General features: G+C 42.6%; 1 protein-coding gene across 1 annotated transcript in view; it reads right to left on the reverse strand.

Moving 5' to 3' along the window:
- Window positions 1-21,948, reverse strand: part of LOC115860046 (protein argonaute-4) — a 42,864-nt gene extending 20,916 nt beyond the window's left edge. The window contains exons 1-6 of the mRNA XM_030869431.3: window positions 21,881-21,948; window positions 15,442-15,607; window positions 2,758-2,878; window positions 791-972; window positions 480-616; window positions 252-386 (exon numbers count right to left, since the gene is read on the reverse strand). Of these exons, the coding sequence (XP_030725291.1) occupies window positions 252-386; window positions 480-616; window positions 791-972; window positions 2,758-2,878; window positions 15,442-15,607; window positions 21,881-21,899 (760 nt within the window). The 5' untranslated portion in view covers window positions 21,900-21,948. The remainder of the gene's footprint in view (window positions 1-251; window positions 387-479; window positions 617-790; window positions 973-2,757; window positions 2,879-15,441; window positions 15,608-21,880) is intronic.
- Window positions 21,949-25,186: the final 3,238 nt, after the last annotated feature.

Below are 25,186 nucleotides of genomic sequence, written 5' to 3' on the forward strand. Positions count from 1 at the left end.
TGTGCTACTGTATAAAGAAGATTTATACACTTAGTTGCATTTAATTCTCACAACAATCTTACAAGATACACATTATCTTTATCTTAGAGATGAATAAACTAAGGCTCACAGTGGTTAAATAACTTGCCCAAGGTCCCAATGATAGAACTGGCAGGAATGGGATGGAAGCCCAGGTGTGTCTGACTGCAAGACCGTGCTCCTTGCACCATGCTGAGCTGCCTCTCCAAGACCACAGTAATGCAAATACCTACCTCTGATTTCTTTGGTAAACTTGACACGCTGGGAGTCTGTTAGGGGTTTGGTCTGTTCATTGATGTTCTGAATGTCTAAAACCTCACACATGAACTCAATGATAGGCTGAGCCCGGTAGAAAGCAGTTGCAGACACTAACAAACAGAGAAGGATACTTAGCTTCAGGGAAAGAGGAAAGACCAAAAAACCAGCCAAAAGAGTAAAGGGTAAAGAGAGTTCCACCTTACCATCAATATTCAGCATCATATTCCACATGGCAGGTCTCACAGACTGATGAAAGCCAAACCAAACCTCCCTTCCCCCTCCCAGAGGGTGATAGTAACCTTCAGGAGGTGAGAAAAAGGAGCGACCCACTGGAGTGTACCTGAAGAAACAAGAGTTTGCATGTTTCACAGTAAAAACTTGAGTCTTTCATTTCACTCTCAATTTTGTAAACTGAAACCAAGTTTGAACTATGACTTGTGCAGAAACCTTTCAATGTCTCCAATGCAACCTAGCAAAAAAAGTCTGACATTTGTGGCAAGGAATTCAAACTAACCTCATGGAGGGAAGGTGTCTTGTGATAACATCAAGTGCTTGAACTGAGTCATCTGGGACTTCATTCAAGTGCCCGGCCAAAGCTTCTAAAAGCAACTGAAGGCTCACAACTGATACCCACTGAACAGACACTTTAAAGGTCTGGTCTTTACCCTCACCTGGAAGGGTCACTTCCATATCAACCTAAGGAAAAATACATAAAATACATACACATACATATTTACAAAGGCTGAGACATCCCAGGAATATTCATATGGTATATGCATAAGGATGTTTAACACTTTCTATAATTGCAAAACACTGGAAACAACCTATGTTCCATCAGTAGGGGAATAATTTAATATTGAATATTATGTAATAGTTAAAAATAAGGTAGATGCTACAACATGGATGAACCTTGAAAACATTATGCTAAGTGAAATAAATAGCCAGACATAAAATGACAAATACTATATGATTCCACTTATATGAGGTACCTAGAATAGTTAAATTCATAAATACAGAAAGTAGAATAGTGGTTACCAGGGATAGGGGAGGAGAAAATGGGGAGTAATTGTTTAATGGGCACAGAGTTTGAGTTTGGGATGATGAAAAGTTCTAGAGATGGCTAGTGGTCACAGTTGCATAACAATGTGAATATATTTAATGCCATTGAATTGTACACTTAAAAATGGTTAAAATAGTAAATTTTATGTTATATATATTTTACCACAATAAAAAAATTGAATTAAAAAAATAAGGTAGGGCTTCCCTGGTGGCTCAGTTGTTGAGAGTCCGCCTGCCGATGCAGGGGACACAGGTTCACGCCCCGGTCCGGGAAGATCCCACATGCTGCGGAGCGGCTAGGCCCGTGAGCCATGGCCGGTGAGCCTGCGCGTCCGGAGTCTGTGCTCCGCAATGGGAGAGGCCACAACAGCGAGAGGCCCGCGTAACGCAAAAAAATAAAAAATAAAAAATAAGGTAGACTTAAATGTACAGAAATGGAAAGATCTCCCAGACATATTGTTAAATGAAAAAATAAATCATAGAACAATATCAAACAAATAAGAATATATATAGGGGACTTCCCTGGTGGCGCAGTGGTTAAGAATCCGCCTGCCAATGCAGGGGACATGGGTTCGAGCCCTGGTCCGGGAAGACCCCACATGCCATGGAGCAACCAAGCCCATGCACCACAACTACTGAGCCTGCACTCTAGAGCCCGCAAGCCACAACTACTGAGCCCGAGTGCCACAACTACTGAAGCCCACATGCCTAGAGCCCATGCTCTGCAACAAGAGAAGCCACCACAATGAGAAGCCCACACACCAAAACGAAGAGTAGCCCCAGCTCACTGCAACTAGAGAAAGCCCGCGCACAGCCAAAAACATAAATAAATAAATATTTTTTTTTAAAAAAAAGAATATATATAAATATGCATAAATAGCTAAGGCACAAAAAAAATATGAAAGGATATATACTGAACTATTATAGCAGTTTCCTCGGAAAGTGAAAATGGGATTGAGGGTACAGGCAAGTTGGGAGGCGGGAAACCATAGCATTTCTAGATTGTCTGAATAAGGTTATAATGAGTATATATTTATGTATTGCTTTTAAATTTTTAAAACAAATGTCTTAGGTTATTGTGGTATTAAAAATATTTTCATAAGTGGGTGTTATATAATATTCTACAAGTTGGCAGGCAAATTCGACAAGTTATAAAAATTCCACTCTTCAGATTCAGGTGGCACTTTAACACTGTGAGAAATCTGGAATATATGTAAAGATGACATAATCAACCTAAATTCTAATGCTCAGTTATTGGTTAACTAAGGGACAAGAGAATATGGACAGAATAACAAATCTATCATCAGCATGAGAAACAACTTTAAGTGTTGAATTGTTATTAGAAAGGGAAACACTGTTGTCCTATGTAATTACTACTAAATGACATAAGTCTAATCAATATTTCTTGCCGTTAACACTTACCCTCTCCCGTCCAATTGGCAGTGGATGTGCTGTGTACATGTTTCTTTTGCCATCATAGCCAGGCTGCCGATCACCAAATACCTGCATCTTGAAGTGCCGCACCATTGTATCTACTACGTCCCTTAACAGTAATGGAGATAGTGTAGGTTAGCTCTGAGAAGCGGTGGTGAACAGTAAGGAAACTATCACCATACCTTAATCAACTAAATTCAGTTCAAAACTCCTTGGAAAAAATAAGAGTTAAAGTTACAACTGACTCAAGTAATTAGAAAAATAGTTAACTAAAGAAAGGTAGGCAAGTGAACAAAAGCAATCATGAGATGACAACAAAAAGGAGGGAATAAAAGGAAAAAGAGCATAAACTATAGCATCCTCTCAAATTCTTGCTTTCCAAAATCCTCTCCTATGATAAATAGAGGCTTATAAGAATAACCTGTCTTAGGTATCTAAGTTTGGCATGTTCATAACTGAACAATGATAAGTGTGTTATCAAATAAACATCCTTATTCAAGTATACTGGTTTTGGAAAAGAGAGTGAGCAGAATTCAGAAATCTGGGGATCAATAAATCTAAGATGCATCAAAATCAAAGGACTAAGTCAACCCCTTTGATAATGCTAGAAATTTATTATTCTTCATACTGTCTTGTTATATTCCAAACTGCTTCCAAGCAGTAGAGAAAAGGGAATGTCGTAAAATGTCCTCATTCTGTAAAGATTACCAATGTAGTTTCTTTCTGTTTAGAAAGAAAGTCTTTCTCTCAATAGAGCATGAATAGCTTTATTTAAATGTTTCTTCATATACGCCGGATCACACTGTATGCAGGCTCTGAAACAAATGCAGCTGTGGGGGAACCAGAGTCTACAGTTTAAGATGGACAGATCTGGGTCTGTGCGATTTTGGAATGCTAGCGTCAATGAAAAGTCAGGTGCTATGTCTTACCAACATTACTGAGCCCCATGTAGGGGAACTGTACCTTAAAATACATCACAACAAAGTTCTTTATCAAATAAATATACCCATGTTTCTATAAAAAAAAAATACATCACAACTCGCTAAGGCATTAATATTACTACAAATGAAATCTGTGGGAAAGTCATATGTTTTCAAACCAAATCATGCAACTGAAAAAAACTGATGGAGAAATACAGTCTCATACATTCCCAATTTTAAAAAGCTGACTTAAGAACAGTATATTTGGGGCTTCCCTGATGGCGCAGTGGTTGAGAATCTGCCTGCCAATGTAGGGGACACGGGTTCGAGCCCTGGTCTGGGAAGATCCCACATGCCGCGAAGCAACTGGACCCGTGAGCCACAACTACTGAGCCTGGGCGTCTGGAGCCTATGGTCCACAACAAGAGAGGCTGCGACAGTGAGAGGCCCGCGCACCGCGATGAAGAGTGGCCCACACTTGCCGCAACTAGAGAAAGCCCTCGCACAGAAACGAAGACCCAATACAGCCAAAAATAATAAATAAATAAATATTTAATAAATAAATACGGGCTGTTGTTAACTCACAAGAGGCTTGTGCTTATTTATTAAAAAAAAAAAAAGAACAGTATATTTTCAGACTGGAAGGGTAATTTCTTATCTTACTTTCTTAAAATGTAACCATAAAGTTTTACAGTAAAAAACATATTTTCACCTCTATTCTCACTTAACCTTCAAAACAACCTTGTGAGACAAGCAGGGCAATAATTATTGAATTCAGAATGGGCAAGTAAACTGCCCCTGGTCACACAATGATTAAGTGGCAGAGCTGTATGACGTTGGACAAGTTACTTAATCTCTCACATCTGTTTCTTCATTTGTAAAATTATGGTAATCATAACACCCACCACAAAAGTTGTCATATTAAGTGAATAAATAGACACAGAATATTTAGAACAGTGCTTGTCATGCAATAAGCCTACTGCTTGCAGGACATTTGGTCCTGTCCAAAACATTCATAAGACATTTGGTCCATCCTAAAAGGTCCTCGATATTTGGTGATATTTGGTCATATTTGGTCCTGTCCAAAACGTCCATAGGGACATTTGGTCCACACCAAAAGGTCCTTGATATTCACTTCTGTCCAAAACAAAAATTTGGCATGGGCCAAATACGCTCATGGACGTTTTGAATAGGACCAAATTTCAGGGACCTTTTGACTTAGACCAAATGTCTTGTGGATGCTCTGGACAAGACTAAATGGCTGCTAACTAGCCTGCTTAACTCTGGTATGCTCAAGGATAACACTCCAGGAATCTTCCTCTCTCCTGAATCATCAAATTTTTCCACTATACTGAATTACTGCCTTCAGCAAATAAATATGCTATAATTTCTTCATCTTAAAAAAAATTTGAAATTTCCTGATCCCACTTCCTCCTCGTCTGAACATTCCATTTCTCTGCTCCCCATTGCATCAAAATCCCTTGACAGAGCTGTCTCTAATTGCTCTTCTCCTTTCTCTCTTCAATATTCTCTAGTGAGGCTTTTCCTCCACCAAAGCTACTCTTATCAAGGTCCCCAGTGAGCTCCACATTGCGAAATTCAATGCTCCTCGAACATTAGACGATCAATTCTTTCAGCTTAAAACATCTTCTTCCCTTGCCTCCTCACTCTGCCCTGGTTATCTCTCATCCCAGTGGCCTCTCCATGCCAGTCTCCTTGCTGATCCTTCCTCATCTCCCCATTTATAAGTATTGAGTTACCTCAGGACTCAGTCTTGAAATCTTATTTTCTTTAACCACTCACTTCCTACATGATCTCACCCGGTCTCATGGCTTTACCACCAATATGCTGATGACTTTCAAATGTTTGTCTCCAGCCTGGACCTTTCTGCTGAGTCCAACCTCATGTATCCCATTTCCTGCTCAACATCTTCACTGGGATGTCCAATAGACATCTCAATCCTAACATGGCCAAAAAACAGATCTCCTGATCTGTCAACCCTGTTGGCCTCTCCCATAGTTTTCCCCATCCCGATAAATGGCAACTCCATCTTTCCATCCACTCAGGACAAAAACCCTGGAATCAATGATGATTCATTTCTTTCATACCTCCTGTTCAATCCATCAACAAATCTTGCTGACACTACCTTTAAAATATTTGTAGTATCTGACCAGTTTTTTTTTTTTTTTTTTTTGGCGGTACGCGGGCCTCTCACTGTGTGGCCTCTCCCGTTGCGGAGCACAGGCTCCGGACGCGCAGGCTCAGCGGCCATGGCTCGCGGGCCCAGCCGTTCTGCGGCATGTGGGATCTTCCCGGACCGGGGCACAAACCCGTGTCCCCTGCATCGGCAGGCGGACTCTCAACCACTGTGCCACCAGGGAAGCCCTCTGACCAGTTTTTAATCACTATCACTTTTACTACCCAAGTTCAAGCCACCATCATTTTTCACCTGAATCATTACACATGCCTCCTAATTGATTTCCCTGCTTTTCACCCTTACCTGCTAGGGTTCGTTTTCAACACAGCAGCCAAAATGATCCATTAAAAATCTAAGTTAGGGCTTCCCTGGTGGCGCAGTGGTTGAGAGTCCGCCTTCCGATGCAGGGGACACGGGTTCGTGCCCCGGTCCGAGAGGAGCCCACATGCCGCGGAGCGGCTGGGCCCGTGAGCCATGGCCGCTGAGCCTGCGCGTCCGGAGCCTGTGCTCCGCAACAGGAGAGGCCACAACAGTGAGAGGCCCGCGTACCGCAATAAAAAAAAAAAAAGATCAAAAATCTAAGTTAATCATACCAAATGTCTACTCAAACCCCATCTAATCAGAGTAAACACTAAAGTTCTATGACCACCTACAAGACTCTGCATGATAGGGTCCTTTGGAGTTTCTCTATCACTCTCCCCCTCACTCACTCCAGCAATACAGGCTTTATCTGCTATTCCTTGAATATACCATGCAAGCTGCTGCCTCTGCCTGGGACTCTCGTCATGTAGATATCCCTCACCTCCTCTAGGTTTCTCCTCAAATGTCACTTTTCAGTGAGCTCTTCCCTAACTATACTATTAAAATATTACATTATGTGTGTGCGCATACCCATATATATACACACATGTGCGTTCACACAAACATCTTACATAATATATATGTAACATATACACAAAATATATACGTATTTACAGTATACATAAATACTATATATACTATATGTATATGTGTGTGTGTGTGTATATATATACATATATATGTAAAATCAGTGGCCCATCCTCCATCCCTATCTTCGATCCCTGTTTTATTTTTCTTCACAACAGTTATCATCAACTAACAAATAATATGTTTTCTTTGCTTATTCATTTATTTTTGGACTTTTCCCCCATTAGAATATAAGTTCCTCAAGGGTAGGAGCTTTTGCCTGTTTGTTCATGTTGTATTCCCAGAACATAGAACAATACCTGATACACAATGAGCACCCAACAGAATATATGTCAAATGGATCAATATTAGCCATTGCCACCGCTTCTGTTATTATTGATTTCAGTTATACAACAGCCAAACAATTAAGGGCTTGCAGGAGACTGAACTACACCAGAAAGCCAAATAATTGATCTATAATGAGAAAAAAACCCAAGCCACAAAGAAATACTTCACTTTACAGCAAAAGCATCCTTGGAAAGGCAAGAACTATAATATTAAGGACTGCCTGAATATCACAGCGTGAAAACAGAGAAAAGTAAAGTGGGTGATCTCAGCACACTGTAAAAATATCTGCTATAGGGCTATATTCACTATTAGTAAATTCCTGTCATACAGACAACAATGCTTAAATCATCTTATCTAGACCCCTCCTGGATAATGCTAGAATTAAACAGAGCTTCTCAGTTTATGTTCTTCAATACCCCAAGATGATTCTTCTGTCTTTACACTTATATTTTTCTCATGTCCAATACCAACACATGATAATAAAATTTGAATTTCCACATAGTTCTATTTTCCATAGACACCAGTGGCTTCACCTATTTTTACAAATTTCTGCTACCTTTGGACAGTGAAAAAGTGACCTTTCTTCTTCATTCATTAAGTATTTACTGACTGAACAATGATGTATCCTGCATTCTGCTAGAATCTGTGGAGGACAACCAAGTATGAGACAGCAAACCTGCTATCAAGAAACTTAACATCTTAGAGAAAAAAAAAAGGCTACATGTTAAAAGAGTTTAGAGAACAATACGATTCATGATAAACAAAATACATGTATTTAAATGTATAAGAGGGGACAAGGGGAAGATGGCGGAAGAGTAAGACGCGGAGATCACCTGCCTCCCAACAGATACACCAGAAATACATCTACACGTGGAACAACTCGTACAGAACACCTACTGAACGCTAGCAGAAGACCTCAGACCTCCCCAAAGGCAAGAAACTCCCCACGTACCTGGGTAGGGCAAAAGAAAAAAGAATAAAAAGAGACAAAAGGATAGGGACGTGTCCTGCACCAGTGGGAGGGAGCTGTGAAGGAGGAAAGGTTTCCACACACTAGGAAGCCCCTTCGCGGGCGGAGACTGCGGGTGGCGGAAGGGGGAAGCTTCGGAGCCACGGAGGAGAACGCAGCCACTGGGGTGCGGAGGGCAAAGCGGAGAGATTCCCGCACAGAGGATCCGTGCCGACCGGCACTCACCAGCCCGAGAGGCTTGTCTGCTCACCCGCCGGGGCGGGCGGGGCTGGGAGCTGAAGCTCGGGCTTCGGTTGGAGCGCAGGGAGAGGACTGGGGTTGGCGTGAACACAGCCTGCAGGGGGTTAGTGCACCACGGCTGTCTGGGAGGGAGTCCGGGAAAAGTCTGGACATGCCGAAGAGGCAAGAGACTTTTTCTTCCCTCTTTGTTTCCTGGTGCGCGACAAGAGGGGATTAAGAGCGCTGCTTAAAGGAGCTCCAGAGACGGGCGCGAGCCGCGACCCCAGAGACGGGCTTGAGACGCTAAAGCTGCTGCTGCCGCCACCAAGAAGCCTGTGTGCGAGCACAGGTTACTATCCACACCCCCCTTCCGGGGAGCCTGTGCAGCCCGCCACTGCCAGGGTCCCGGGATCCAGGGACAACTTCCCCGGGAGAACGCACGGCGCGCCTCAGGCTGGTGCAACGTCACGCCAGCCTCTGCAGCCGCAGGCCCACCCCGCACTCCGTGCCCCTCCCTCCCCCCCACCCCCGGCCTGAGTTAGTCAGAGTCCCCGAAGCAGCTGCTCCTTTAACCCCGTCCTGTCTGAGCGGAAAAACAGACGCCCTCCAGCGACCTACACGCAGAGGCGGGGCCAAATCCAAAACTGAGCACCTGGGAGCTGTGAGACCAAAGAAGAGAAAGGGAAATCTCTCCCAGCAGCCTCAGAAGCAGCGGATTAAAGCTCCACAATCAACTTGACGTACCCTGCATCTGTGGAATACCTGAATAGACAACGAATCATCCCAAAATTGACGAGGTGGACTTCGAGAGCAAAATCTATGATTTTTTTCCCCTTTTCCTCTTTTTGTGAATGTGTATGTGTATGCTTCTGTGTGAGATCTTGTCTGTATAGCTTTGCTTCCACCATTTGTCCTAGGGGTCTATCCGTCCATTGTTTTTTTTAAATTTTTTTCTTAATAATTAATTTTAATAACTTTATTATACTTTACCTTCGTTCTTTCTTTCTTTCTTTCCTTCCTTCCCTCCTTTAGACAACGAATCATCCCAAATTGAGGAGGTGGACTTTGAGTGCAAGATTTATGATTTTTTCCCCTTTACCTCTTTTTGTGAGGGTGTATGTGTAAGCTTCTGTGTCAGATTTTGTCTGTATAGCTTTGCTTCTAACATTTGTCCTAAGGTACTATCCGTCCCTTTATTTTTTCTAAATAATTATTTTTTAATTCAATAACTTTATTATACTTTATTTTACTGTATCTTCTTTCTTTCTGTCTTTTTTCCTTCCTTCCTTCCTCCCTCCCTCCCTCCTTTCTTTCCTTCTTGCCTTCTTTCCTTCTTTTCTTCTTTCTTTCTTCCTTCCTTCCTTCCCTCCTTTCTTTCTTTCTTTCTTTCTTCATACTTCTACTAATTCTTTCTTTCTACTTTTTCTCCCTTTTACTCTGAGCCATGTGGATGAAAGGCTCTTGGTGCTACAGCCAGGAGTCAGTGCTGTGCCTCTGAGGTGGGAGAGCCAACTTCAGGACACTGGTCCACAAGAGACCTCCCAGATTCACATAATATCAAATGGCGAAAATCTCCCAGAGATCTCCATCTCAACACCAGCACCCAACTTCACTCAACGACCAGCGAGCTACAGTGCTGGACACCCTATGCCAAACAGCTAGCAAGACAGGAACACAACCCCACCCATTAGCAGAGAGGCTGCCTAAAATCATAATAAGTCCACAACACCCCAAAACACCACCAGACGTGGACCTGCCCACCAGAAAGACAAGATTCAGCCTCATCCACCAGAACACAGGCACTAGTCCCCTCCACCAGGAAGCCTACACAACCCACTGAACCAACTTTAGCCCCTGGGGACAGACACCAAAAACAATGGGAACTACGAACCTGCAGCCTGCAAAAAGGAGACCCTAAACACAGTAAGATAAGCAAAATGAGAAGACAGAAAAACACACAGCAGATGAAGGAGCAAGATAAAAACCCACCAGACCTAACAAATGAAGAGGAAATAGGCAGTCTATCTGAAAAAGAATTCAGAATAATGATAGTAAACATGATCCAAAATCTTGGAAATAGAATGGACAAAATGCAAGAAACATTTAACAAGGACCTAGAAGAACTAAAGATGAAACAAGCAACGATGAACAACACAATAAATGAAATTAAAAAGACTCTAGATGGGATCAATAGCAGAATAACTGAGGCAGAAGAATGGATAAGTGACCTGGAAGATAAAATAGTGGAAATAACTACTGCAGAGCAGAATAAAGAAAAAAGAATGAAAAGAACTGAGGACAGTCTCAGAGACCTCTGGGACAACATTAAACACACCAACATTCGAATTATAGGGGTTCCAGAAGAAGAAGAGAAAAAGAAAGAGACTGAGAAAATATTTGAAGAGATTATAGTTGAAAACTTCCCTAATATGGGAAAGGAAATAGTTAATCAAGTCCAGGAAGCACAGAGAGTCCCATACAGGATAAATCCAAGGAGAAATATGCCAAGACACATATTAATCAAACTGTCAAAAATTAAATACAAAGAAAACATATTAAAAGCAGCAAGGGAAAAACAACAAATAACATACAAGGGAATCCCCATAAGGTTAACAGCTGATCTTTCAGCAGAAACTCTGCAAGCCAGAAGGGACTGGCAGGACATATTTAAAGTGCTGAAGGAGAAAAATCTGCAACCAAGATTACTCTACTCAGCAAGGATCTCATTCAGATTTGATGGAGAAATTAAAACCTTTACAGACAAGCAAAAGCTGAGAGAGTTCAGCACCACCAAACCAGCTTTACAACAAATGCTAAAGGAACTTCTCTAGGCAAGAAACACAAGAGAAGGAAAAGACCTACAATAACAAACCCAAAACAATTAAGAAAATGGGAATAGGAACATACATATCGATAATTACCTTAAATGTAAATGGACTAAATGCTCCCACCAAAAGACACAGATTGGCTGAATGGATACAAAAACAAGACCAATATATATGCTGTCTACAAGAGACCCACTTCGGACCTAGAGACACATACAGACTGAAAGTAAGGGGATGGAAAAAGATTCCATGCAGATGGAAACCAAAAGAAAGCTGGAGTAGCAATTCTCATATCAGACAAAATAGACTTTAAAATAAAGACTATTAGAAGAGACAAAGAAGGACACTACATAATGATCAAGGGATCGATCCAAGAAGAATATATAACAATTGTAAATATTTATGCACCCAACATAGGAGCACCTCAATACATAAGGCAAATACTAACAGCCATAAAAGGGGAAATCGACAGTAACACATTCATAGTAGGGGACTTTAACACCCCACTTACACCCATGGACAGATCATCCAAAATGAAAATCAATAAGGAAACACAAGCTTTAAATAATACATTAAACAAGATGCACTTAATTGATATTTATAGGACATTCCATCCAAAAACAACAGAATACACATTTTTCTCAAGTGCTCATGGAACATTCTCCAGGATAGATCATATCTTGGGTCACAAATCAAGCCTTGGTAAATTTAAGACAATTGAAATTGTATCAAGTATCTTTTCCGACCACAACGCTATGTGACTAGATATCAATTACAGGAAAAGATCTGTAAAAAATACAAACACATGGAGGCTAAACAATACACTACTTAATAACGAAGTGATCACTGAAGAAATCAAAGAGGAAATAAAAAAATACCTGGAAACAAATGACAATGGAGACACGACGACCCAAAACCTATGGGATGCAGCAAAAGCAGTTCTAAGAGGGAAGTTTATAGCAATACAATCCTACCTTAAGAAACAGGAAACATCTCGAATAAACAACCTAACCTTGCACCTAAAGGAATTAGAGAAAGAAGAACAAAAAAAAACCCAAAGTTATCAGAAGGAAAGAAATCATAAAAATCAGATCAGAAATAAATGAAAAAGAAATGAAGGAAATGATAGCAAAGATCAATAAAACTAAAAGCTGGTTCTTTGAGAAGATAAACAAAATTGATAAACCATTATCCAGACTCATCAAGAAAAAAAGGGAGAAGACTCAAATCAATATAATTAGAAATGAAAAAGGAGAAGTAACAACTGACACTGCAGAAATACAAAAGATCATGAGAGATTACTACAAGCAACTCTATGCCAATAAAATGGACAAACTGGAAGAAATGGACAAATTCTTAGAAAGGCACAACCTGCCAAGACTGAATCAGGAAGAAATAGAAAATATGAACAGACCAATCACAAGCACTGAAATTGAAACTGTGATTAAAAATCTTCCAACAAACAAAAGCCCAGGACCAGATGGCTTCACAGGCGAATTCTATCAAACATTTAGAGAAGAGCTAACACCTATCCTTCTCAAACTCTTCCAAAATGTAGCAGAGGGAGGAACACTCCCAAACTCATTCTACGAGGCCGCCATCACCCTGATACCAAAACCAGGCAAGGATGTCACAAAGAAAGAAAATTACAGGCCAATATCACTGATGAACATAGATGCAAAATTCCTCAACAAAATACTAGCAAACAGAATCCAACAGCACATTAAAAGGATCATACACCATGATCAAGTGGGGTTTATTCCAGGAATGCAAGGATTCTTCAATATACGCAAATCAATCAACATGATACACCATATTAACAAATTGAAGGAGAAAAACCATATGATCAACTCAATAGATGCAGAGAAAGCTTTCGACAAAATTCAACACCCATTTATGATAAAAACCCTGCAGAAAGTAGGCACAGAGGGAACTTTCCTCAACATAATAAAGGCCATATAAGACAAACCCACAGCCAACATTGTCCTCAATGGTGAAAAACTGAAAGCATTTCCATTAAGATCAGGAACAAGACAAGGTTGCCCACTCTCACCACTCTTATTCAACATAGTTTTGGAAGTTTTAGCCACAGCAATCAGAGAACAAAAGGAAATAAAAGGAATCCAAATTGGAAAAGAAGAAGTAAAGCTGTCACTGTTTGCAGATGACATGATACTATACATAGAGAATCCTAAAGATGCTACCAGAAAACTACTAGAGCTAATCAATGAATTTGGTAAAGTAGCAGGATACAAAATTAATGCACAGAAATCTTTGACATTCCTATACACTAATGATGAAAAATCTGAAAATGAAATCAAGAAAACACTCCCATTTACCACTGCAACAACAACAAAAAAATATCTAGGAATAAACCTACCTAAGGAGACAAAAGACCTGTATGCAGAAAATTATAAGACACTGATGAAAGAAATTAAAGATAATACAAATAGATGGAGAGATATACCATGTTCTTGGATTGGAAGAATCAACATTGTGAAAATGACTCTACTACCCAAAGCAATCTACAGATTCAATGCAATCCCTATCAAACTACCACTGGCATTTTTCACAGAACTAGAACAAAAAATTTCACAATTTGTATGGAAACACAAAAGACCCCAAATAGCCAAAGCAATCTTGAGAACGAAAAACGGAGCTGGAGGAATCAGGCTCCCTGACTTCAGACTATACTACAAAGCTACAGTAATCAAGACAGTATGGTACTGGCACAAAAACAGAAAGATAGATCAATGGAACAGGATAGAAAGCCCAGATATAAACCCACGCACATATGGTCACCTTATCTTTGATAAAGGAGGCAGGAATGTACAGTGGAGAAAGGACAGCCTCTTCAATAAGTGGTGCTGGGAAAACTGGACAGGTACATGTAAAAGTATGAGACAGATCACTCCCTAACACCATACACAAAAATAAGCTCAAAATGGATTAAAGACCTAAATGTAAGGCCAGAAACTATCAAACTCTTAGAGGAAAACAAAGGCAGAACACTCTATGACATAAATCACAGCGAGATCCTTTTTGACCCACCTCCTAGAGAAATGGAAATAAAAACAAAAATAAACAAATGGGACCTAATGAAACTTCAAAGCTTTTGCACAGCAAAGGAGACCATAAACAAGACCAAAAGACAACCCTCAGAATGGGAGAAAATAATTGCAAATGAAGCAACTGACAAAGGATTAATCTCCAAAATTTATAAGCAGCTCATGCAACCCAATTCAAAAATGGTCAGAAGACCTAAATAGACATTTCTCCAAAGAAGATATACAGACTGCCAACAAACACATGAAAGAATGCTCAACATCATTAATCATTAGAGAAATGCAAATCAAAACTACAATGAGACATCACCTCACACCAGTCAGAATGGCCATCATCAAAAAATCTAGAAACAATAAATGCTGGAGAGGGTGTGGAGAAAAGGGAACCCTCTTGCACTGCTGGTGGGAATGTGAATTGGTGCAGCCACTATGGAGAACAGTATGGAGGTTCCATAAAAAACTACAAATAGAACTACCATATGACCCAGCAATCCCACTACTGGGCATATACCCTGAGAAAACCATAATTCAAAAAGAGTCATGTACCAAAATGTTCATTGCAGCTCTATTTACAATAGCCCGGAGATGGAAACAACCTAAGTGTCCATCATCAGATGAATGGATAAAGAAGATGTGGCACATATATACAATGGAATATTACTCAGCCATAAAAAAACCGAAATTGAGCTATTTGTAATGAGGTGTGTAGACCTAGAGTCTGTCATACAAAGTGAAGTAAGTCAGAAAGAGAAAGACAAATACCGTATGCTAACACATACATATGGAATTTAAGAAAAAAAAAATGTCATGAAGAACCTAGCCGTAAGACAGGAATAAAGACACAGACCTACTAGAGAATGGACTTGAGGATATGGGGAGGGGGAAGGGTAAGCTGTGACAAAGTGAGAGAGAGGCATGGACATATATACACTACCAAACATAAGGTAGATAGCTAGTGGGAAGCAGCCGCATAGCACAGAGAGATCAGCTCAGTGCTTTGTGACCGCCTGGAGGGGTGGGATAGGGAGGGTGGGAGGGAGGGAGATGCAAGAGGGAAGAGATATGGGAACATATGTATGTGTAAAACTGATTCACTTTGTTATAAAGCGGAAACTAACACACCATTGTAAAGCAATTATACTCCAATAAAGATGTAAAAAAAAAATTAATGTATAAGAAGCCTACTCTTCCTAATCCTTACCTGTTGACTCTACGAGGCCGTTTTTCTGGTTTAATATCCACGTCATAGTGATACACATCTATTTTAGGAATCTGAACCTGAAAATGATTGGCTAACAGTCGAATTGGTTTTCCAACAGTTCCAAGGCCAGGACGACGAGGCGGCTGAAACAGGCTGGTTGGAGGTCCTGAAGAGAATGAAAGATATTTGATGTGCCATTTGTTTGTGAAGGATAATATTCCCCTCATGATCATGATGATGATGATAATAGCTACAATTGGAAATTCCCTGGTGGTCCAGTGGTTAGGACTCTGCACTCTTACTGCCAAGAACCCGGGTTCAATCCCTGGTCCAGGAACTAAATTCCCACAAGCCATGTGGCATGACCAAAACAAAATAAAAATAGCTACAATTATTGAGATCTTATTATTCACTGAACATACTCTGATATACAAAGATCAAAAGTTTTTTGACCTAAGACTCTCTAGATTTCTAAATATTTTGCCATGTTGCTATTATTCTGAATATGGGGGATGTCAACATTAGACACAGTATGATGAACCCTCTGAGGCAATCTACTGTCTAAAACCTTTTATCAGCATCAGTAGATCTACAGCTAGGCTTACAAAATTATATGCATTTTAAAATAAAACCATCTCGGACTTCCCTGGTGGCGTGGTGATTAAGAATCCGCCTGCCAATGCAGGGGACACAGGTTGGAGACCTGGTCTGGGAAGATCCCACATGCAGTGGAGCAACTAAGCCCGTGCACCACAACTGAGCCTGCACTCTAGAGCCCATGTGCCACAACTACTGAAGCCCGCATGCCTAGAGCCCGTGCTCTCAACAAGAGAAGCCACCACAATAAGTAGCCTGCACACCGCAATGAAGAGTAGCCCCCACTCGCCACAAGTAGAGAAAGCCCGTGCGCAGCAAAGAAGACCCAACACAGCCAAAAATAAATAAATTTTAAAAAATAAAATAAAAAAAAAAACAGTACTGAGGCTGAGAAACCTTGGTCTAGATACGGCAGTCATTCCAAATTATTCCATTGATGGTTCACAAGATATTCCATAAAAAGAAAGGATTCCATAAGCTAAAGAAACTGCATATTCCCTCCCCTGCTTAAAATTCCAATGTATATTATCGTGTTAAATTCTCTAAGAAGTCATGTAATAAATAAACCTGTTAAACTTTAACTCATCATTTACCTAACTTGTTTTTCCCTAGAATACACCTGCACACACACACTCTTTCTCTCTCTGTTTTTATTTATTTATTTAGATTTTTTTTTATGTGGGCCATTTTTTAAATATAAATTTATTTATTTTATTTATTTATTTGTGGCTGTGTTGGGTCTTCATTGCTGTGCGCAGGCTTTCTCTAGTTGCAGCGAGTAGGGGCTACCCTTCGTTGCGGTGCACAGGCTTCTCGTTGTGGCAGCTTCTCTTGTTGCGGATCACGGGCTCTAGGTGCGCAGGCTTCAGTAGTTGTGGCTCGCGAGCTCTAGAGCGCAGGCTCAGTAGTTGTGGCACATGGGTGGCACATGGGCTTAGTTGCTCCACGGCATGTAGGATCTTCCTCGACAAGGGCTCGAACCCATGTCCCCTGCGTTGGCAGGTGGATTCTTAACCACTGCGCCACCAGGAAGCCCCTGATGTGGGCCATTTTTTAAGTCTTTATTGAATTTGTTACAATATTGCTTCTGTTTTATGTTTTTTTTTTTTTGGCCGCTAGGCATGTGGGATCCTAGCTCCCGACCAGGGATCAAAGCCGCACCCCCTGCACTGGAAGGCGAAGTCTTAACCACTGGACCACCAGGGAAGTCCCTCTCTCTGTTTTTAAAATCAAACATCTATCAATACTCAGTAGATAAGGATTTAGGGAAACACAGTCTGGGAAATATCTGTCTACAGAAAATCTTACTCCTTTTTGATTATAATGTCAAATGGACACTGGCCTAAAAAATAAACATCTTTTCTGCTATGCATAGGTGTTGAGTAAAGTTAGCTGTGTTTACAAAGGAAAGTTACAACAGGTTTTCTTGTTGCAATGGTATTTCACCAAGAACAAAGACAATTCAGTAAGGAGAGAAAACTTTGCAGCAAGAAGCTGTTCTGGTCCAACATCACTTCGGAAAATCAAAGCAAACACTTTAATGAAATTTGTGTTGACAGATCACCACATACTAATTCTTAAAGTACTGAAAATCTTTTCACGTATTAAATTCACTGTTCCTTCTTCCCCTAAATTATACTCATCCTTCAAAACTCAGGTTGAGTGCAACCTCCTTGGAAAGCCTTTCCAGAATCTCCCAGGCTGGAGGATGCATCTTCTGTGTTCCCAAGAACTTCTGTATAAGGGAGCACTTAGGACAAGTACCTAGAAACAACTTGTTAAATTACTGTCTCCTTCACTAGACTGTAAACTCTTAGAAGAAATGGACTTCCAGTTCGTTGTTATCTCAATACCTAATTCAATGATGAGCACATTGTAGGAATTCAATAAATGTTAAACAGAACAGTACCAATAATCCCTGTAGCAGATCCAGGTAGAAACTAAACAGAAACCTAGTCATTTCTAAAACAAAAGAATTGACGATTATCTTTTCATTAAAACAAAAAAGCACTTAATTTATACTAAAAATATTATTATTCCTTGGAGTTGAGTTCCACTTCTAGTGAACAAGGGGATCTACTCTTGGTGTGATATGGCATTTATAAACAAGGTAAGAAGTAGATAATAAATAATATCAGAGGTAGACAGGCATACTGAATTAACCCAATTAAATCACATAAAAAAGTCAGCCCTTTATATTCCAAGATATGCTTAAGCAATCTTTGTATCGCAAATCCAGCTTTATGACAGAAATTTGCAAACAGAAATTTGGATCAAGTGACTTGCCCAAGGACGTATGACTAGACTAGGTCTCCTTACTCCCAGTTCAGGGCTCTTTCTTCTCCAATTTACTTCACAATCCTATGGCATCTATACCTCTCTAAAGTACTTGATGCCCTTTAAAGAGGCAGAGGCAGAAGAAATGAAGGAAAGGGATTAAGAAGTGGAGAAAAGCAGAGTGTGTGTCTTTTCCATGGCAAGAGAGAAAAGTTAGAAGGTGAGTGATCATTCCTTTTAATAAGTTTAGAAGACTTACTCAGAAAGATATATTCTAAAATTGTTCATCCCCAAAGCTGGTTTCTTTGAATTTATCAAACGACTTACGAAGAAATAAATCACAGTGGCTGAGGCTCTGGAACTCCTGGTTTTACCACTCCCTAACTGCATGACGTAGGGCCAGTTTCTTAGCCGATCTGTGCATCAGCTTCCTTATCTATAACATGGAGGAGGTATGATAATAATAGCATCCATCTCATAAGGCTACTGTGAGGATCTCATGAGACAATGTATATAAAAGGCTTAACACAGTGCCTCACAATGGTAAGCACTCGATAAATGTTAGTTATTATGACTGAGCTTGCATAAATGTTATAGTTATTGCTCAAAGGTCTTCATGTGGGGAGCATCTCCAAAATTTAGTGACAAAGTCAGAGAATGACATCTTCCAAAAAGGTAACAAATATGACTCAATATAGATTAGATGAAGTCAGCTTAATAGAAGAGGAGGGCATTAGACGAGGAGTCAGGTGACCCAGACTCATCCTCACCACTCAGCCTTGAGACCTTGATAAAGTCACTTAAGCTCTCTGAACCTATTTTCTCATCTGTAAAATGGGGATCACACCTGCCTTGCCTACCTCACAGACAATTAAATGAGCTAACAGCTAAGAAAGCACTTTCCAAACTGTAAAGCACTGTAAAAATCAATATTAATGTAAGCAAAATAAATGGTAATATAATTAAATATATTTATTTCCAAGTTATTGTTGTCAGAAATCGAAATTGGGTGAGGGAGAGCAGAGCAAGACTAAACATGCTTCAATGATTGTTCAAGCTAGGAGGGAACAGAGCACTAGATTCATGTGCTTTAACAAAGAAGCAGGAAAGCTTCTCTAGGTTCTTAGCCTGGATGAAACATTCCACAAGACTATCAACTCCCTTTGCTCTAATTCCATGCTCAGCAAGCAGCTTCTTGTTTTTAACTGGGTTTCCAAGGTACTGTGACACCAGAAAAGGAGTCTGCTAGACAGCAGGCAAGAAAATATTCCAGTCAACGGAAAAGATCTACGTGACATCATGGCTTATTCATTAGTGTCTTATGAATGTGGTTAGTGAGAATTAATTTTCCTCAATCCTGGGTGAAATGATAAGTCCTGCAAAATCTAAAATCAAACCAAAAAGAGAGTCCCTGGGATGTTCCTAACACCACCAGGTTGATCTTTTCCATGAAATTTGGTTTGTATACACAGTTACATAGTCTCTTTCAATATCAGCTCATAAATGCAACAGTTGATTCAATTATGACTTTCCAGTAGGGGAGGGAGGGAAGAAACATTTGTTGAGTATCTCCAATGCATTGCTATCTACAAGACTTCCCACATACATTACCTTATTTCATTCTCACAACAATCTTGCAGCACATAATTATTATTACCCTTTTTTATAGATGCGGAAATGAAAGTTCAAAGGAATTAAGTAATTTGCCCAAGGTTATACAACTATTAAATTACTAGATTGGATTGGAACAGAAGTCTGTTACATTCCTAAAGACCTGATCATGCCTTTAGCCGGGGGACATAGCTGAAGTAACCCTGTGTAATACACTGAGGTTTATCAAATAATATTAATGTGACAAAACCAATTTATTTTTAAAAGGCATATGAAATTTGACTACAAAGTCCTTTAAAAAATACTCTAAGGGGCTTCCCTGGTGGCGCAGTGGTTAAGAATCCGCCTGCCAACGCAGGGGACACGGGTTCGAGCCCTGGTACGGGAAGATCCTACATGCCTCGGAGCAACTAAGCCCGTGCGCCATGACTACTGAGCCTGTGCTCTAGAGACCGCGAGCCACAACTACTGAAGCCCGAGTGCCTAGAGCCCATGTTCCGCAACAAGAGAAGCCACCGCAACGAGAAGCCTACACACCACAACGAAGAGTAGCCCCTGCTCGCTGCAACTAGAGAAAGCCATGCACAGCAACGAAGAACCAAAGCAGCCAAAATAAATTAATTAATTAAAAAGAATCCCAAAACTCTAGGGACTTCCCGGGCAGTCCAGTGGTTAAGACTTCGCCTTCCAGTGCAGGGGGTGGGGGGTTGGATCCCTGGTCCAGGAGCTAAGATCCCACATGCCTCGTGGCCAAAAAAACCAAAACATAAAACAAAAGCAATACTGTAATAAATTCAATAAAGACTTAAAAAAAAATACTCCAAGCAGCAAATTAAAGTGGAGTTGAATCATTCAGCTATGTAAACAAGTTTCAAGTAAACAAACTTGCAAAGTTTCCAAACTCAAATGGTAGACTGAGTTTTCTATGCACTAAAAAAATGAAATGCTCTACAACTAAGACTACTATGTAGATAAGGTATGATATTAAAGTTAATTCTAACACAGCCCCTAAACCCTGCCCTACTTAGCCAAGACATCAGAAACTTGTTGGGGTTCCAGGTGGGAGCAGCAGACTCCAATCTGCAGGGCATTTGTTACAACTTGGAATGGTTCTTCTTGTTTGCGCAGAGTCGAGGAGATAACCAGAGGCCATTCATAATACAGTTTCCAAAGCACTTTCTCCTTCATTTGATCCTCACAACTACTTCTAACCCAATTAGAAGATACTCAGAGTATTAAAGCCGGAGCTGGAGCCTCTGGCTGGTAACTCGTCTGTCACTGAGGAGCCACGACAGACCACTCTGGGTCTCTTGCACAGACTGACAGGTAGACAGAGGCCAAAGGCCACATTCCCCAAGACTTCAGGGCCTTTGCGAAAGGGTGGACACTTTGCCCCTTGGCCTTCGGGGCTAATGAGAAGTGTTTAGGGGAAGTTCTCTTTCTTCCTTATCTGAGGGCTCTGGACTGTCTTTCAGTGCAAAGAAAAATAGGGGTGCGGCCCCAAGCCAAGAATACCCCTGGTAGTAGATGGTGGAGTCCTTGCTGGTCTGGTCCGGTCAGGGCCAGGCCTCCACTGCGCACCTGGCACAGATCGCGTCCCTTCTGAAGCCCAAACTGGCCTCGCCTCCACCCTGGAGCACAAACCACCTCCCTGAGGTTGGGTCAGGTCTCCCTGAGACCTGGGGACGCGGGTCACCTTCCTCCGTGACCTCGTTCCTTCCTTAGACCTCGAGAACTGGCTCAGATCTCCAGGCTGGGGCGCGGAACCCCCCCCACCCCGCCGAGGCCAGGGTCAGCTCCCTCCGCCTTGTGCAATGGGGTCCCCCTCCCCCAGGCCTGACGGCCCAACCCAGGTACGCACAAGCCGATGGGGGCCACGGGGAGCTGCCAGCCCGTCCGCCCGCCCACCCGTCCCCGGGTCCGGTCCTGGTCCCGGCCCGAGCGTCCTCCTCACCGGGTCCCAGAGCCTCCATGGCGGCGGCGGGGGCCGCCTCGCCGCGGTCCCCGGCGCCTCCCGCTCCGGGCCCCGCCGCCGCCGCCGCCGCCGCCGCCGCCGCCGCCGCCGCGTAACGCTTGATCTCCGGAATATTGGCGCTATGGGGGCGCCGCGGAGACGCGGGCGCTGAGCAAGGGGCGGCGGCGGCGCCCGGCCCGGGGACAGGGACCCGGCTCCCGCGGCTCTTCCGGCCTCAGCGACAACAAAAACAATCCCCGCCGCCGCCGCCAGCGGGAGCGGGAGCGGGAGCGGGAGCCAGCGCGCGCGCCCGTCGGACGGGGAGAGGGCGCGGGGCGCGCGCGGCCAGGGGTCCCGGCTCACGGAGGGGGCGTGCACAGCCCCGGAAGCCGGGTCCACCCGGCCCGGCGTGGGGCAGAGGCGGGGTGGGCGGGGGTGGGCGCGCGCGCCCTGAGGGGGCAGCGCCCAGAGGACGTGTCGGGGGCGCGCCCGCCCGCCCGCACTGCCCTGTAGCCCAGGGAGGCCTGGCGAAGGGCTCTGGGGGGGTCTACATGCTGTCCTCCCAGAGAATTCCAATACACAAGTGCCCGGAGAAAGATCGGGATTGCAGACCCCACTGATCCAGACACAGCACTCCACTTCCGCCCGTGGAAAGTGTCCTGAGATGCACGTCGGACACCTCTCCTCCTTCCTCCCACCTCAGACCACTTCTTTCTCCTCTGTCTCCTCTTTCTCCACTGTCCCGGGACTGAGAACACCGGGGTCACCACGGACGCAGCATTTTCCTTCCACTTCTTCATCCAAGACTGTACACCCAGGTGCTCTTCCCAACCCATGCAGCCGAAAGCACCACGGGAATGGACTATGATGAATGATGTGTTCTCTCTGTCTATGACCTCTGCTCAGTAAGTCACCAGTCACTTCAAAGAGAAAAGTTTTGCTTTCTTGGAAGCCTTCACTGTAGCAGCCAAGAGCCAAAGGAGCAACACCCCACTCCAGGGTGGTGCGGTCAGCCCAGTAGACCCAGCATCCTCGGGGCTTTCAGTTGGGACTTTGAGTTGGAGAACATAGGCCAAGAAGGAGTTTCTAGTCTTCAGAATGAGGCAGCTCTGTGCCCACCAGTTAAAAAGGGACAATGTGTATATGTTGTACTCGTTTGCTAGAGCTGCCATTACAGAGTACCACAGATTGAGTGGTTTAAACAACAGAAATTAATTTTATTACAGTTATGGAGGATAAACATCCAGGATCAAGGATTGGTTTCTTCTGAGATCTCTCTCTTTTGCTTGTAGATGGCATCTTCTCCCTGTGTCTTCGCATGGTTTTTCCTCTATACACATCTGTGTCCAAATGTCCTCTTCTTATAAGGACACTAGTCATCCTGGATTAAGGCCCACCTTACAGGCTTCATTTTAATTTAATTGCCTCTCTAAAGACCCTGTCTCCAAATACAGTGAATTCTGAAGTAATGAGGCTTAGGATTTCAAGGTGTGAATTTTGAGGGGACACAATTCAGCCCATGACACGTGTAGTGTGATAGTTATTTGAGCACCTACAATGTGCAGCCATAGAGCCAAATAATTTTTGTATCATAAAAATGATTTTAAAAAATATTTGGGGCACACCATGGCCAGGCACTTTGTTATGGGCTTCACATGTCATCTAATCTTCACAACCACCTATAAGGTAGATATTATTAAGAAAGGTATTTGTGTAGATGAGGAAACAACCTCAGAGGAGCTAAGAAAATCAGGCTCTGCATTACATGATATGGCTGAGAAGCACGGAAAAATTGGAGTTCTAAATCCTGCATTTTAGTCCTGGCTGATTCCATCCCCGCCTGGCTATAGAACTAAGACTTTTAATCAAGTAACTGGACTCTAGTCTACTGATGACATACTCCAACTTCTTTCCGTAGTGCCATGCTGCTTCTCCGTTAAGCCAGATATTCACTGGAAACAATGATAGGGGACAGAAAGTTTGAAGGGGAGGAAGTATTCACTAAAAGAACAGACTGGTTGACAGTTAAGAGGATAAAAGGATAAGGAAAGCCAACTAAAGGCCAAGTTTTTTTTTTAATTTTTTATAAATTTATTTATTTTTGGCTGTGTTGGGTCTTTGTTGCTGCGCGCGGGCTTTCTCCAGCTGTGGCGAACAGTGGCTACTCTTCGTTGCGGTGCGTGGGCTTCTCATTGCGGTGGCTTCTCTTGTTGTGGAGCACGGGCTCTAGAGCGCAGGCTCAGTAGTTGTGGTGCACAGGCTTAGTTGCCCTGCGGCATGTGGGATCTTCCCGGACCAGGGCCCGACCCGTGTCCCCTGCATTGACAGGTGGATTCCTAACCACTGTGCCACCAGGGAAGCCCCCAAAGGTCAAGTTTTGAGTTAAGCCTAGTAACCACCTCCCTTCTCCACTCCAGGCTAAGTTCTTCCCATTCACACAGTGCTGGTGGCTTCCAGCCTGGTTTGAGGCTGACTTTCCCCCTCTCACTTTCTAACAGATTTCCTCCCATATTTTATTTGGTACACTGAGCAGAAACCATAGCTTGTTTCCTGTACTGAAAATAGCTTCAGAAACCTGAGTATGAAATGTATTTAGGCCATAGTCATGACTGCAACGCCTCAATTCCTCAGTCTCTCACCCCTGCCATTCTCGACTGCTCTGATGATCTACATTCTTCCAAAACTCACTCCTACTCAGGCACCCACTGCCCGCTTTCCAACTGAGCCCTTCTGAGCCCTGCCAAACCAATGTTCTATAGTCAATAAACTCTCCTAAACCTCAGTCTGTTCGACAAGCTCTCCTTCCACTTCCTGCTGTGTCTGAGAGGAAGCTCTGCCCCAGAATACCACTTCCCCCTCAGCTCTCTCTGATGTTGTCTGCTCATTCTCCCACAGCCCACACATCTACAGGACAACGTGGGGAATGGACAGAGAATTGGCAATCTATTTGCACCCCCATGACACCAAACCTTGAATTCTCATTCTCATGTTAAAGCTTCTTGCCCTCTGGCCAGACTACCACAGGGCCTCCCTTGGTGGTATAATTAGCTCAGCTCCTGGTCTTCTGTCTCAGTTCAGGCCTGGCTCCCATTGCATTATAAATCCTTGAAAGCAGGGCTTATGCCTTATTCAGGAATTCAGGTTTGTGTTTCTGTTGCCTAACATGTTACTTGGCACCAAATGCCTACTCAGGGAAATGTATGGAATGAATGAATGAATGAATGAGCAATTAATGTGTAAACCATGGGAACTAGAAATGGTCCAGTGGAGGGGCCTAGGTAAAAAACTCTGGGTGAATCCCCAGCT

Source organism: Globicephala melas, chromosome 1, assembly GCF_963455315.2.
Source record: "Globicephala melas chromosome 1, mGloMel1.2, whole genome shotgun sequence".
Classification (NCBI taxonomy): Eukaryota; Metazoa; Chordata; class Mammalia; order Artiodactyla; family Delphinidae; genus Globicephala; species Globicephala melas.